Source organism: Ptychodera flava, chromosome 6, assembly GCF_041260155.1.
Source record: "Ptychodera flava strain L36383 chromosome 6, AS_Pfla_20210202, whole genome shotgun sequence".
NCBI classification, from domain to species: Eukaryota; Metazoa; Hemichordata; class Enteropneusta; family Ptychoderidae; genus Ptychodera; species Ptychodera flava.
This window is the reverse complement of record NC_091933.1, coordinates 27,706,439-27,723,128: the sequence shown is the minus strand read 5'-3', so window position 1 is coordinate 27,723,128 and position 16,690 is coordinate 27,706,439. Positions and strand designations below refer to the sequence as shown.

The window sequence follows — 16,690 nt, the reverse complement described above, 5'->3', positions numbered from 1 at the left end:
CAGGATGTTGTAACAGTACCCGGGAAGCATCTGCGATTTGGAACCGAACTACACACCTTTCAATGACGCAATTCTGCTCTTCGATTACTTTAACATTCGATTACTCTAACATTAAAACAGAGATAACGGTCCAACACAACTTTTATAAAGCGTCTTCTTCCAACCTTTCCTTATGTCCGTGTTTAGCCACTGAGTCTAGTCTGGTTTCCTGTCCCCAATCCTGTCGTTGGGCAAAATGTAGGGACAAGTACGGGCTATTGACGTAAGCATGGCAACAGTAATAAACACGGTGATTGTGTTTGTCGTGCATTTGTTTCTGATAGTTACGATTTATTCGTCTTACCACAGGAATACTCCATGATTTTCTATATTGCGTGTGTTTAGCTCAATGCATCCCTATCCATGGGGTACTACCATAAGGTATAGACATGTACCGCAGTTTTGACACCCCTTCCGGTTTTTGCCCCATGTAAACTGTGAACCGGGAACTGTTGATACATGTAAAATGTACACGTCTGTCCCTGTTTTTATCTCTAGCACGATTTTGACCCGTATCATGTAGGAAGTGAATTTACAAGTCTTTTCTTTTATTTTCATTTCTTTCAATAGTTACAATCATTTACAAGACATGCATGCCATTATTCCTTATGTTTAATGTGGGATATTCACTTGCATCTTACTTTTTCACATTTGATCATCCATATTTGATCATCCATATTTAAAGACATTCTCAGCGTGTTTAGACGCAATCCCTCAAGTTTCCCATTTAACTTTGATCTTAATTTACTTCAACATAAACAGACAGAGTATTTGTGTACAGATTACGACATCACAAGAACACATTCACACTCTCCCATTCTCGATATAATAATTTAAAGTCATGCTGAGTGTGCATATTCCAGGCATTGCGGTAGAGGAAGCTTTTATACATTTAATACCTTGGCATTTATTTAAAGAATCGTGATGTCATTACACATGCAAAAGCCATTTTATTTCTAAATTAACTTCTTTAAACAGGTATAACATTTTGATATCGAATTGAGTTTTTTCACATGTCATACGATTGTTGATTCTCACAGGTTGAAGACTTTTTAATGTATTTGACGGCGTTTGAGTTCTGTTTGTACACTGCATTTTCTTGTTATGCTCACAATATAATATAAAGTAATTTCAATGTGCCCAGATGTGGTGTTAGACTTTTACGGCAGTCAGTATGTGTGTGTCATGCTGAATAATATTGTTTACAACTAAACGCTGATACAGACTGAGGCTAGAATTCATTTGACAACAAAATTTCAAATTCACAAAGCCTAGTGTGTTGACAGGGCTAATATTTTTTATGTAAACATACTTTCTGAGGACAATAACAAAGTAGACTTCTTTTTTAGAAAAGGGAAATATTATTGATAGTTACAGCGTTCGTCATTTCAACTGATTTCATTTTTTTGCATTGGAAGTAATTCAAAAAAAATCTCTCTATGCGTAAAAATGGATGGCTCACAAAGGGTGATAGAAACGTACTGTCGATTTGCCTCGATGACGTCATCCATTTCCCGATCTGTTGTATATGTCCGTCGACGAATCGTATTGCCATGGTTGCTAGCACACTCCAAACAGTGGCGGCGCTCTCACTTCCGTTTCACTTCTGCTCCCGCTTTCGTGAAAGCGGGAGCAGAAGTGAAACGGAAGTGAGAGCGCCGCCACTGTTTGGAGTGTGGGTTGCTAGCATACTAATTGACAGGTAAAGCGTGCAACCGCAAAGCACAGCAATTTCCAAAGGAACAAGGCCCAGGGAATTAACTTGCAGATCTTTTTTAACACGAAACCACAGACAGGTCTGCACCACCAGTTAATGGCTGCAACTTCTGTAATGAAAGAACAATAAAGAGAAAGGCATCAGCATTGTATTCACATTCATGCAGAAGTCGATTCGTTTTTGCAAGTGATTTTTGTATCAAGATTTTCTTCCGCGACGTGTAATAGGAAATCGACACGACTGATAGGTGCCACACTATAGAAACGTCTCATGAATCAGTTTACGCAGGACAGTTGTTTAAACTTTTGAGAAGACCTCTACTTTATAGAAAAAACAAAAAGAACCAAATATCAATTATTATGAAGTCTGTCGCTCATCAACAGTGAATTTTTACATTGACAGACAGTTGTATGCATGACAACTTAACGTACCATTTCTTCATTATCTGCTATCATTATTTGTACTTCATTAGTTTGGAATACGTTCTATGAAATCCTTTCTCAAAAATAACTTATCGTGAATGCAATATATTTCAGAATTTTCCATAATTTATTTCGTTTTCCCGTAAGTTTGCTAGCTTTCAATTTCTTTTTTTTCGAAAGTATCGAAATTTCATTTGTGGAAATGCAAAACAAATTGACGGCAGTTATAAAATTACCACTGAGAAAACAGAATCTCGAATCATAACGACGCATGTGCAAACTTGAGTACCATAAAACATCCCGCAAAAGCGTAATATTATGCGAGCCTCCTAATCATGTATACCTTCGCTCGTCTTCTGGGCGACTGCAAAGTGCCGACCACGGTCGACTGCTGAGCGGCTTTCCGGGCAGGCGGATCCCGCACACGATACTGTCTGGGATGTAGCCACGGTCCAATAGGAGTCCTTGTCAGCGCAGTGGGCGGCAATGACCTCACTTTCAGCATACACGTCGTCGATTACATCTTCACTTACTTCCATGTTTTCAATTATCACTTCTTCTGAATTTGGAATCTCATCCTGTTTAATTACAGAAAATAAACGTATGCTGAATTTGACATAGTCTTTCTCTCGTAAATATGTGTGCATGTGCATATGTACATCAAAATACACAAGGAAGTTAATTTTTTTCTATCGGTCAACTTCCATTTAACTTTAATCACTAGAAAAAAAATCTACTTGGGCAAGTCCGCTTCCAATACAAGGATTATAAAACCGCGCTTTTTAATTGTTGCAATTGCCTTATTAGTCCTTACACCCTTACTTGCTGGCGAACAATATCAAACTAGCAACATGAAACGGCACAACAGAAAATTTTGCGACGGAAGTCCTTCACGTTTTGTGCAGCTGCAAATCTAGATCATAGTTTTCTAGCCCTAAATAACTTTGGTGAAGTTTGAACAATGTGAAAGTACACATAAATTTACGAAGGCGTTGTAGCCGGTAAAGCTATTTATTACGGTTGTTCCTTGTTTTGAAGACTCGTCTAATAGTCAAAACCCATGAAGGGAAAGGACGCAAGGAACAACTAATCCCAAACACCGGAGGAAAACAGGATGTTCTACTCACCGGAGAGTGTGAGTCCATGAAGTTAATAAACTCGCTCGGAGTGACTTCTGTGTTTGCATCGTATGTCGACAGGAAACACACAGAGTTCTGAACGTCCACCACAGCGTCTAATTTCTGTGAGAAATCAGAAGTATGCCACCATACTTAATAACTTGAACTGCATAAGACAATTCACTCCAAAACACCCCCGATTTGCTGCGACTGAATCACAGCAGACTACGATAGTAGTTAGCAAGAATTGTAGTGACTTTTGTTCTGCTATACCAAAGACTCAGGTACCAATGAGGTGTAAATTTGTAGTCGGGCGTCCGTGACACCCTTCAATCCAAAATTTGCGGTTTTTTTGTCTCAGACATAGTTTCATCACTGATTATTTAGACGCTTAGAACAGATTCCTTTGTCCATGCCTAAATTTGAAACACTGTAAACTCATTCGGAATAAATATAAAGTTAAAATCACACCAAATTTAGCTGACGATTTTCTCAAAGTCCGTAAATGACTTAGCGTGAGGTTGACCAATTTGAGTGAACTGTTGTCTGTTGAAGGGCTTTGTCGATGGCCTGCATTTTATGACAGAATTACGGCAATTGTAAAACTATCTTCGGCTACGAGGCTATCTAACCAAACAAGGCTTTAGTCCTAGTACACATTGCCAGTCCTCACCTTATTTACATCTCGCACTAAGTACGGGACTTCGGCTGTCGCATCTCCACTTGACTTTGACCCAATCATGACCTTAGTGTCACTGCTGGAGTTTGTAAAGCCGGTCCTGTAGATCTCTTCACCTTTTGCGACACTCACTTCAACTGAGCCTTCGAAGGGATTGCCGTCAATGTCTTTCAGGTCCATGGAGTATCTCTGAATCAGACAAAATATTCGTTACGATCTGAACGCTATTTTTGAAACAATCTGTTGACTTAACTAAAAATCTAACTTTATTTAAACTCTAAAATCCTAAGATTATCTGAAACAAATAATAAAGAATTTTAGGTTAATCAAAACTGATTCGTATCTCTTAGCAGCTGCCTTGAGTGGTAAGCAGATATTTGTAATATTTAGTCGCTCAAACTTCAAGTTTAAGTCCGCAAAAGTGGTAAAACTCGTCAAAGTTATGGAAGTCTCGAACGAAACGTACTTTTGCCCGAAAACAAAACTGTCAAAATATTCTTGATAGTCTTATTCTTTTCCCTCTTTCGAAGAAATTCATTAGCAGATTACCAAATGTGTCGATGTTGTATTTTATATGAACGGCGAGGGGTTATTCACTTTATCGAGGCAGCCCTAATATAGCTGCAACGATGTGTCCCGGCGCCGTGCGACCGATTCTTGCCTTTGATGCGCCGCGTCCCTTGACTACATTATTGCAGCCAGCCCTAAATAAATGCACAACGTGAATGTATAGAATGTGTTGAAAGAGAGTCGAAGCAAAAGCTTTCCTTTCTTTTTCATACTAGTAGTTCCATGAATTCAGATATTCTTTGACATTCGACTAAAATAATCTTCCAGCTGAACTCTAAAACTGCAATACCCTTATGAGAACAGCAGTATATTATTCATTTCTGTACAATGCGAGCACATGAAAACGATTGTATGGGCGTGAGAAAAGCCGTCAAATATATTTCAGACGAACGATAAACAGTTATTAAGAAAGTACTTGTCGTGGTATTGGTCCTACCGTTTCACTTATTTTCCTTGCAGATATGACCATAAACTATTATTGAAAACAGTGGAGACATACCAACTTCTGTCTTTGAAAAGGTTAAAAACAGAGCATTACTGGCAAAAACCTTTTTTTTAATCTGACTGACAGGTCTGCTTTTTACCTTGTATTGCGAGACATCAACATCTTCATCGCCGTCGCTGTTATCTAGCACTCCGATTGAGAGGACGCAGACGACAGCCACCAAACCAACAACCATCAGTGAACTCAAGATGGCACCGACCTTGAACTTGCGAGTCTTGAAGAGAGGGCTTCCCTTTTTGTCATCCTCCGAACCGGTCTAAAATTTGAAAAAAGAATGTAATGTCACAAAAACCGAAAGCATTGATGAATCAATTTCGTGCTCCCCAGGAAATTAAGCTCAAGATTTTCACAATAATGAAAACAAGTTACCAATTCAGTTGGTCAAATAACGTTGAATTTATGGTTTTCTAGAAAACAACGGAAAATAAACACACGATATCCGACTTATGGAATGTTGATTTTTAGCTCTAAACCTTTACACGAAGTTTACCGGTCAGTTGGGCTGCAAATGTTCGTAAAATCAAAACACTTCGCGCTTGTTTGTTGTCCGTGCTAAGGCGTAAAACTAATATTCCATTGCTCGATCACAAGGGTTATTTCATCGATCAACAAATTCTGCCTGCATGGAAGAAATATTGTCTTGAACGCGCTTAAGTTGGCCTTTGCAACGTTCCTTTCCGTCTTTGCAATCGACATCCAAATATTAAGGTGATTCATTTTCTGCATTTTTAAATATAAATTCACTTGAATAAGAATAAAACACAAGTCAGAAAAAACAGAGGGTTCCATTCGCTGAAGTTTATGCTAGACGGTTCACTGCATTTGTATACTTACGCTTGCTAGTTGGTCCAAACTTTGGCTCATCGCATGAACAGACTTCTCTGGGTCCATACTTATAGTACTTGTGGGTTTGAAACCGATGTCTCGATATCGACGACAGCTACGGTGCGACCGTCGGCAGTATTCTGAAATTCAGAATCGCTACAAGCTTTCCATTTATATAGACAGTATAGCCGGAAATCGTGCGTGATATACCTTATCAAAAACAATTGTTACAATAAAATTTTCAATTAGATTTAACGGACAAACAAAGTTGTAAATTCCTTGGCTGACCAAGAAGTAGAAAAAAATATCACCCACGTAATCCGCTTGCATAACAAGGAAAAGAGTGCATTGCACAGGGCACAACACCATGCTCGAGTGTCGAACTCAATATCTAACAGTGAGTATGGTACTTTAATGAGCTAGATGCCTAAATAGATTTTAGGAGGGTTGGTCAAAGACGGAGAAAATGAAGCATAATTGCGATAGGATTTTTTGTTAACATGCTTTTGAAAAAAATGAAAAATCTTTGTAAGCTTAGAAAATATGGAAGAGATTTGACATAAAATCTGCGTTCCATCCACGTGAATGTTAATGAACACAAGTTAGTTGTTTCCACTACCCTATTCGTGCTAACATAATCTCCTTCCCTGCTTTTAGGGGATATTTAAAATGCTGTACATCCATGCTAAAGTCCCTACCCTAGTTTAGTTCAAATATAGATATTCAAAACTAGACGAAAATATGACTAAATCGATCGGATATGTGAAGCTGTGACCGATTGACCGACTGTTGATTGTCTTTACTAGGCCGTATTTCAAGGCAACGACAAGAACCTTGCAGCGATGGCAGTGATACTATATGTGTGTGAACGCGTGGAAAGCCCCATGTATGATGACTTGCTATTAAGGTTGCGAAAAGGTAAGGAAAGGGCTACAAATCTTTATTGGTAAAATAAAGTTAGAGACCAAAGAAACTAGTAAAATATTACTAAAATAACGCAACATTGATGTTTGTGCTATTCTCTTCAGCAGGTACTGCGTTGAAAATTTCACCAATTGCCTTTTTCAAATATTTGGATCAATTATGCTGAGACACAAGGATCATAAAACTTTTCATATTGCATGAAATTAACGTTTGTGCTGAAAGAACTTCAAAAATCGAGTGCGCATCATGGACATCGCTGGCTGTCAGGTGTTTGTTCGCTGTAACATGCAAACAATGACTGATGTTGTATTATAGATCTCACTGAAGTTCTCATGGATTTGTAGTTTTCCTGATTCATAAATGGTCTTATTATTTCCTTGTTTAAAGAGGGCTTTATAAACTAAAAGGCTGCCGGATTCAAGTTACGTCAGACCAGGTAACCGGAACCACCGTACACGACAGTTTTCCCTCGGTCTTATAAACATCGTACTGTTTATAATAAAAATCATAATCCTATAATAAAAGAAATATCGTTTTAATATATAATTATGAGATGGAGTTAATTCGTCTTAATTAAAATCACGATCGGAGCGTCACATCAATCAAAACGAAGATAATTATCTGGAAGGTTTCCTTCCAAAATGCCGACAATGTTGCTCCACTAACCCGGTGTTTCCAGAAACCTCTGAAGATAACTCGAGTCCAGAAACATCCGATGGCGTTTCTAGAAACACTTAGAAATTATTCCCTAATTTATTACAGCTGTCAATACCACTGGATTGTGTGACTTCATACCCTCAGATTACTACTGATAATGTATCCGATTATCCAGCACTATGGCCCAAGATGTTTTCTATATCTAAAATTCACTGGCATTGCCAAAACTATAAAATATTACCAATAATGTGCCCCCTCCCGGCCCATGGACTCAAGTAAACTTTGCGCTCCATAACGTACTCGGCTCCGCCTAAATTATGTCGTGCAAAGTTTGCTTTCTTACATTATGGACTGGGAGGGGGTACATTTTTGCTTCAGCGAAGGAATATAAGAGTGATGTGGTGTCACCACCAGTCGAAGACGAGTGGTGACGTCACGAGTATTTTCAGAGCTGAACGAAGAAAACCATTGGGGAATGATAAATTTATCGCATGCGCAAGCTAAGTTCTTTTTAACTACAATGTTATCTACAAAACCTGAGTGTGCTACACAAGAAACGTAACATATAGGCAAATGCCCAACTTGGATTATCTCTCCTGCAATACACTTAAGCTTACGCAGGTTGCCAACTATTGCTAATCGTCGGTCGCGTGAGCTAGGAACGGCACACAAGTTGATGCACATGGTAAATGCCAGACAATCGCTCGGACTGCCCTTGCTTTCCGCGAATTTGTACTATGTTTTAAAGACAGCAAAGGCCTAGAAATTTACCTCAGACAGTGTTACGTTATTTTTCGAGAACAAACATCAACTGAATCCATCACGTTGGTCCAGCACAGCCGGCCGTGCCCGCGGACCCTCGTTGCAATGCTAATGGATACCATGGTAATGCAACTATCTTAGAAATCGTTGTTCCGAAAATCACTCGGGTAATTATTATGGAATATAAACCTACGGGTGTTACAATCATGTGTTTGATCGCAGTATTAACGTCACTGTTTTTGAAAGTATTGGTTTTGAGACGGGACTTTGGGAAGCTTAGCGGACGGCCTAGGCGCAACACTTGACCCCCCGTTGTTGAGGGGGAAACTGTTCTTTTATAGCGTCCGTAGTACGGCAAGCACGGGAGTATTTTTGCGCGTCAAAAGTTCGCGAGGTCGGATATATCTAGATATACGAAAGCAAACTCCACATTAGTGACAAAATTAAAACAAAAAGACTCAAATTTTCCAAGTTGACGGCAAGTTGATGTATTTTGTCAGACTCTAATCATAGTAAAAGATTTTACGAAATTTTCACACAAATTTAAATCGCAGGACAAATCCTCGCCGCCATGTTGTTTGTTTACATAACGAGCACATCGAAGACGGACGCAAAACGTTCCGATACACCAAAATTGATGATATAGACGCGGGTTGCCATGAAGAACAACGAGGGGATAAATTCTGTCGGTTTTGTCAAGAGATAGCAAACTTGGCTTATGTATGTAATGACAGATGGAGTGTCACATTGAACAATGGATATTACTGAAAAAGTGACATTCGAAGGAATCGCCTAAATATGGATTTTGTTTGCAATGAATTGTTCTGTAAGGAAAACAGTAAATTTGTGATATTGACAGACAACTCTTCGTTATCGGCCCTCGGCCTAGTAACTTTACGTATACACTTCACTCATTCACATAATTCGTTGCATGCTGTTTGTTCGTGGGTGCCACAGTAAACGTACTTCCTTGACAGAAAGGCTATCTGGCCGTAATTTTGACAAAAAATCGACCTCAAAAATATCAAATTTTGGCCAAAGAAAAGAAATTATTTATTTCGCTCCTGCGTGCGAAGGTTTTCCGAGTTTTTCAGGAAAGACACAAACCTTTCTTGCATACTTTGCCTTCGCAAGCGATTTACTATCGTACAACAAAGCAACGACGTCCGATGTTATGGAATACTTCCTCAGGCTTACAGCTGTCATATTACTTTGATTGAAAGACTATGAAGGAATCTGCAAAGACGTAGCGGTACACTCTAGAAGCATGTAGTTACAGGAATGTGCAAGTGGTATGAGGAAACAGTCATATGCGCTATGATACATTGCACAATACGCTTGGCTCAAGGTTTGTTAATTTAATCAAGTCTGTGTAATTAAAAAAAGGCATTTTTCGCGTAACCCGGCCAACGCCATGTAAAACGCTTACATCACGCATGATTTTGCCGAATTTTTCTGTTTTGAACTGGTCACACTGAAATAAAGATAAAATAAAACAGTTTCGGACCGGCCAACCTTATTTTGATAACGCATGATATCCAAAGGCACAATAGATGATAAAACGAGATTAAATATATACCCGGATTCTCCACCGTGTATTACAGCTCACCGTCTCAATTCGGCGAATAGCCAGCAAGAGGTCGTTGTGCTATAGCTCACCGTCTCCCTTCGGCGGGATACAAAAACAGTGTACAGGGTCAAAGTCTTCAAAGATAATACAGTTTATTTCTTAAACATGGATGTTACATACTGCAAGGTGTCCCTTCCCCTGTGCTTGTGTTCGTAAAGATATGTCCTATGTACAATCTGCACAGTTGCTATTTCCATTGCAACTCTTCATATCATTCACTGCGCAGGTGGATATCATGCGTGATCAAAACCCTCTTACACTACCAAGTCAATACAATGATCATTTTATGGACTTGTTTACAAGTTCTTGACCTATTGGTCCCTAGGCAAAAGGTAAGAAGTGCAGGTAGGCCTACAGTATTACGCAATTATATCGAAGTTGACGCTAAAGTGAATGACCTCTGTGACACTACTTACATGTCTAGCTCAGGACATGCTCAGAAATATAATGCTTCCACTCAGAATGTTCAGTGTACGTTTTAATTAAAGATCGTTGCAAAGCGCACGTAGCTGGACTGGCTGACGAAATTTCCTTCTTCCTCATAGTACAGCGTCCGCCCTGACTTCACAGCGATTTATGGTTCTGGGAGACGAAACGACAATTACATTTAACAATAAACAATTACTGAACAGTAAGCATGGCAACTACAGGACAAAGCCACAAAAGGCAACCGGAACTTCCTTGTACTGGGGCCATAAAACGTATTCAAAGGCGAAGATTCGGCCGCACTCGACTCCTGTTTATAATCGTTCACAGCTCAGAACTGACTCTCTAGACATTGAAATGACAGCGAAAACGATCATGTATACAGACAAAGTCGTCCTTAACCCTTTGAGTGCTGTAAATTTTCCCGCAAAAAAATTAAGTGCAACATTTTACCAATTGTTATGAATTTTTCTGTATTTTTTTCATAATTTTGAAGCAAATAGACATCACATTTCAATGGCTACAGTTTTGTATCAAAATTTTAGCAAAAATCTGAAAAAAAATTGACAGGAGTATATTTTTCAAAGGCGACAAAAATTTACTTTGGCGCTCAATGGTTAATAGGAAACATGAAATTCGAAATAGTGAACGCTCCCAGGTAATTTCTTACCGACAATTCAGTTTCTTATTCAACTTGGGCGTAAGAAATTTAGTCGTTTAAAATACGAAATATAAAAGAAAAAGTCTTATTACATTACCAGAGGATGTCAGCATTTCTTATTTCTTATATGCTTCTGAAAGAAATATGATTGGTTGTGAATGAGTTTTTAATAATAAAGGAAATAGTAACAAAAGAAAAATGATGCTATATTTCCTTCGGTCACTTGATAAAAACTTTCGATGTTACTGTTTTGCAGGAGCTGGTATAATATCGTCTTTTTCATTATGACTAGCCTTATCTTGAGAAACTTTTGAATCTGAAAAATTTGGATTTTCAGCAAAACAATGAGGTGTTGAAACATAATATAGTCGAGCATGCATGGTTTTAAACGGGAATGTGCAGGACCGTGGTGGGATAGGGGGATCACTGATGACGCAGCCATTTGCATTCACTGGGCGGGAGTTTTTGAATTCTCAAGTAAACGATGGTTTATCAGGGCGTAAACACTATCTGTTACACACTAGGAATTCGGTAATTCGATGATCACCCTCTGTTTGAATATCACGGTTACAGCAAATAAAACTGTAACAAGGGTTTTGTCTCACCTGGTAAAATCGCGGCCTCCGCTAAACACGATCATTCCGTGGCCGGGAGAACCATAGTAAATCCCCTCAACCGTCGCGTCCGCCTGAAAGTCAGTGCGAACTCCGAATGGAAATACAGCTTCGTTTTATAATATTAGACGATGACAGTTATATTTGTACCCAACTTAGTCGCTACAATGAATGAATGAATCATAGAAAAATCTTCGCAACCTGCCACAAATTGGTAGATAACGCCTAAGGTGACCCGACGATGGTCATGAAAGTGACGGTGAGTGACGTCATTAAGGTGACACCATGGATCTTACCTTACTTATATAGGTTAATGAGGTGAACTTTGACTGCATACGATACAAGGAGAGCAAATGATGCGGATATTATGGAACAAAGAGCTGAACTAAAAGTTGTGTCATTCATGTATACTGAAACTTTAATATTGGAGAAGTGGATGAAAAACCCCAACTTTGCTAATTAGTTGTCACCTTCGCGGTCAGAAATTCGGGGCGACTCGATGTCGTTTCGACACTGTGGTGGGGAACAGTTAGATGCGTATTGCGCTCCGCTTTTCGGCAATCGCTTGTAATATTTGTCAAGAATCCACTCACTGTGATCAAAATATCTTGAATGTAGCGAAGGATTTCAACCGTATCGATTGCCCATGGTCTGAAATATACGAAAACGGACACAAATCTACAACTCGATGCTATCTAAACGAAGAGGGCGCAGTACAGCTTCTGAGCAAGGGGTGCTGAGGTCACGAAAATCCTGGCGTAATGAACAATTATGAACGTTATTTCTTATCGATTAAAAAGTCTATAAGAATTCAAACAGTCTAAGAACTCTCAATAGCTTCGTTACATTAGGTAAAACATTCGATAAACTTACCCTCGAAGCGTGTACGAGTTTCTGCTGCACGCCATTGCTCGCTGTAAAACACACTTTTCATTCCCATGTTACTTGCGAAATTCCACTCGTCGTCTCCTTGGCGATGAATCGCGGTGCAATAAACGGTGTCGTCTGTGTCCTCTATGATTCTGAAAAGAAAAATAGAACGAACAAAAAACAAATGAATTTCTTACGGGAGAACCATTTGATTTCTGGAGGGTATGGAGGATTTTGAGAAAAAAAAATTGTCAGCAGGTGAGATAGAAGGAAAAAAATGATCCTGTCATGGCCTGAGGGAAAAACATGTCATAACAGACAGAAGTAGAAAAATGTCACAATGCGCCAGAAATTAGCAAAATTTGGAAACCTTAATCTCATGTATTCTTTGGCGGCACGACGCCATAGGCGACGCAAATGTTTTTACCACAAGCAATTCTTATGGGTTTTTTCCCAGCACTTATGATATAAGCATGCACTACATAGGTCTACTTTACACCTCAGTACACTCAATGTTTTCCTTCCCTTTTCTGACCCAAGAAATCATATTTCAGGATTTCTGTTGCAATATCTCAATGGCATAGGCACTATAAAGGGGACTATTTGACTTCTGTAAATTGTGAAAATTTAAAACACAAGACAGGAGTCAATAAACTAGTGTTAAAACAATATATTATTCTCTCAATATAAATATGTTAGAAAGATATACAAGTTGACAATGAAAAATTGAGGAACAACAAATATAATGAAATACAATGTGTGAGCCTTGTTTCTCTGACCACAAAAGATAACATCTTCCCTGAGAACTTACATCGATGCTTGGTCATGTTAATTATAATATGACACCACACACCGGATCGCTCACTATAGAGTCCGTCAATAGTGGCGAACTCTCTCAATAACTAATCTTGCTTCTCCTCTTTGAGGACGAAGATGACTTAAGGCCATCGTCTGGGCTAATGTCGGTCAAAATGCTCAAAAAATCTAATTTTATTTTTTTCCTTCATTGTCACCCTCAACATGTATACTTTCAAATAAGCTATATCATTCTTCAAAAAATATTAACTAAAATCGAGAAAAATCGCGTTTTTTTCCCACTGACCCCTTGTCAAATTTTATTTAGTCTAATTATATATTCAAAACAGGTAAATCGCTATTTTTGGTTGCCTAAAAACTTATTGAGTTTTGGCATCATGTATGAAGTAGTGACCATTTGCTTGCTTATTGAAGCAGCTTTTTCAGAGGTAAAAATATGGCGTTGTGGAAATTGTGAGTTTGAGACTAATTGCAGTCTAAAAAAGCCAGATCAATGAGTAATCGGGGAGAAATTTGCAACAAATGATTCTGTTTTATATTTTGTGTGGATATTACTGTAAGGCATATGAAGATTTTCATTCAGGTATAGCAATTAAACCAGAAAACAAACCATATTAGACGTTATGGTGTCCATATACATAACAAGTAAAGAATCTCACATGAATTTCATTATCATGCTGATTATAAAATCAATGTTTTTTTGATAATTAACAGTTCATTTTTCACTTAGAAAGCAATTACAACCAGGCTTTTGTAAATAGAATTCTAACTGACAATTTAAACTTGTCCAATACCCTATTTTGAGGTCGTAAACTTTGCATGAAGTATGAGTATCACCTTTATGTTGTAAACATTTCAATCCAATACTCCTAACGATTGTGTTTTGTACTGCATTCGTTTCTTGTGGCAGTAATAACTCTTGTAAGAATGGTTGGAATGCAATGAAAATCAGCCAACATATGTGAAATTAAATACTTTACAAAATAAACTTCAAAAAAAAAGGTCATCCAATCATGTCATAGTAGAAACTTGACGGAAAGTTGTGAAATTTATTAATTTTTCAATCTTACCGAGATGACTATGATTTAATTTATATTGACATCTTATACAGTCATAGATTTAGATTCATATTGTAATACATATAAATCTGAATGCTACAGAAAAAATTCGGTTGTTGTGTGACTTTTCGTTCAATAGATATCTTTGCCACAAATTTCCTCATATTTTTAACCCTGAAATTGTCGCCACGGCAACCGAATATCCGGTTTTCCCCCTGCACTGCATTTTACCATCTACTGCAACAAAAAGATGACAAACTCTGAAAACAAGGTACTACACGGTTAGTGTTTTAAAATAGCCCCTACAATAGCCTTAATAATCACATAATCAAGCAGAGGGGATACAAAACAAGAGAGCGACTGATGAAGAAACCCCATTTTGGTTCTTAAACACCGTTAAGACGAATCACTCAATCAACAAACCGGTTTACCGTGGACTGAGATCACATGACCAGAGTCAAAGCACTATCGATTCACAGGTGTCTCGCCATGTATTCGGAGGAATGTAAGGAGGGAGGGGGTCACTAAAAATTGAAAACTTCAGGGGAGCGTTACTCAAAATGTGGAGAGGAAGAAGGGGGCGGGGTTACTCAATTTTTATGTGCGAAATGAATTGAAACACCTCTCAGATTGTCCCATTGCACACATCCATTTCTCAAATTTTCCAATACGAGAGGGGGACACCCCTCTCTCATGCTCTCCCCCTTGGGCTATTCTGACAGCTTCACTTAGTAAAAAAAATTAAAAAACACACCTCAGATTGCACCAGACTGCACCATTGCACACATCTATATCTTAAAAATTCCATGCAAGATAGGAGAAAGCCCCTGTGACACTTTCCCCCTAAGCCTCTCGCGTGTTCTTCCCCCTGTACTTTCTGATTCTGCCCGGTCAGATATCCTAGTGAAATCCCTGTCATAATACCCATCCAAATTAAACGATATACTATATGGTTAGATATTGCGTGAGCTTTTTATATATTATTTTATTGTGACTTTGAATTTCATTTTGATGGGTTCACCTTTTTGAATCATCATGAGATAACTGATGATAGTCTAGCAGGGTACATCAGGATTTGAAAGGTCTTTACTGTTGCTGTATTTTGTAAATTTTACAATTTGTATTGGTATTTAACTTTTCTAAGTGGGGGATCAGTCAAAATTTCAGAGTTAGAGAGGGAGGTTACTCATATTCATCATGGTTGGCGAGGAGGAGGGGGGGTCACTCGAAATTTCGTGACGACTCCCTTATATACAACGCATTACAAACTTGATTACCAATAAAAAAAATTGCAATGCTACTCCATTTGAAAAAAAATGACACAGGTCTGACAGTAGAAAAAAAAATTGCTGTCACTCTGACAGGGAAAACAATTGCTCCCATACCCACTTCCTCCATACCCCCCCCCCGAAATTAAATGGTTCTCCCCTAGCTGTATATGTTCACAGTTCGAAATGAAAAACATCAGAAGCATTGTTCGGTCGGTCTGTAAAACGGTATCTTGTTCTGCTCAAAGGATTATGCTGAAATGCTCACCTAGTCAATACACCTTTTTCGTGCAAGAATCGATCACACCAAACTCAGGAACTTGAAAGTTTTGTGTATGTTTCGGCTATTCGTGTTACCGTGGTTACGTCGTTGTGTAAACAGAAATTTGGCTCAGTTGAATACACCTTCCAAACTACGGCTGCCTCAATCCCAGTCTATTCGATAGTTGTTTACTTGTCCGATATGCTTCTGGTCGAGGACTTTATCTTGTACCTAGTATGAAGGTCAAAGGTCATATCAACATCCATTCTTACTATGTCCCGCAGGTGCTTGGAATTGCCAATGTGGAATCTGTCTTTCATTGCGTCACTCTACACGGCTGACACGGGCATGTGTTCAGTCGTGAAATCCATGGCCATGGGAAAGGTCAAAGTCAGGTCATGCGCTGTGAATAAATGATTATATCCGTTTCGAAGATTAGCATATAATTACTATATATTCTTAACATAAGAGATGTCGTTTGATTGACGCTTGCGTCCCAAGGTGTTCAATGCGCATATATTGGTGTAAAGCTATGATCTGATGATGCTTGGCTTCGGGGAAATGGATCTGCCAGTATATGCATTGTTACACAACGTGAGAGGGCGCCATCCTCTGGCTGGGCAACTACTTGCAACTTTCAAACCGTTGCTAAGTACTTGCAAACAATCTCTTGAGGCGGCATACACGATCCTTCGATGTAAATATGTGCGTGTACTACATCTGTAGATATTTATCACGCACAATTATGTGCGTTTGAGCTCGTGAGAGAGAGAGAGAGAGAGAGAGAGAGAGAGAGAGAGAGAGAGAGAGAGAGAGAGAGAGAGTGAGTGAGAGAGAGAGAGAGAGAGAGAGAGAGGGAGGGAGGGA

General features: G+C 38.8%; 1 protein-coding gene across 1 annotated transcript; it reads right to left on the bottom strand.

The window, feature by feature from the left end:
* Nucleotides 1-776: 776 nt before the first annotated feature.
* Nucleotides 777-6,035, bottom strand: LOC139135375 (uncharacterized). Its single transcript, XM_070702738.1, has 6 exons — nucleotides 5,885-6,035; nucleotides 5,130-5,306; nucleotides 3,970-4,164; nucleotides 3,306-3,419; nucleotides 2,522-2,756; nucleotides 777-1,865 (listed from the first exon to the last, which is right to left on the bottom strand). The coding sequence occupies exons 1-6, from the start codon at nucleotides 5,939-5,941 to the stop codon at nucleotides 1,723-1,725; spliced, it is 921 nt and encodes a 306-aa protein (XP_070558839.1). The 5' UTR covers nucleotides 5,942-6,035; the 3' UTR covers nucleotides 777-1,722.
* Between the last annotated feature and the right edge of the window lie 10,655 nt (nucleotides 6,036-16,690).

Coding starts and splice junctions, on each gene's coding strand:
- LOC139135375 (XM_070702738.1), bottom strand. CDS start 5,941: ATGGACCCAGAGAAGTCTGTTCATGCGATGAGCCAAAGTTTGGACCAA. Junction 5,307..5,884: donor GTTTGGACCAACTAGCAAGC/GTAAGTATACAA, acceptor TTCAAATTTTAG/ACCGGTTCGGAGGATGACAA. Junction 2,757..3,305: donor TCATGGACTCACACTCTCCG/GTGAGTAGAACA, acceptor GTAATTAAACAG/GATGAGATTCCAAATTCAGA.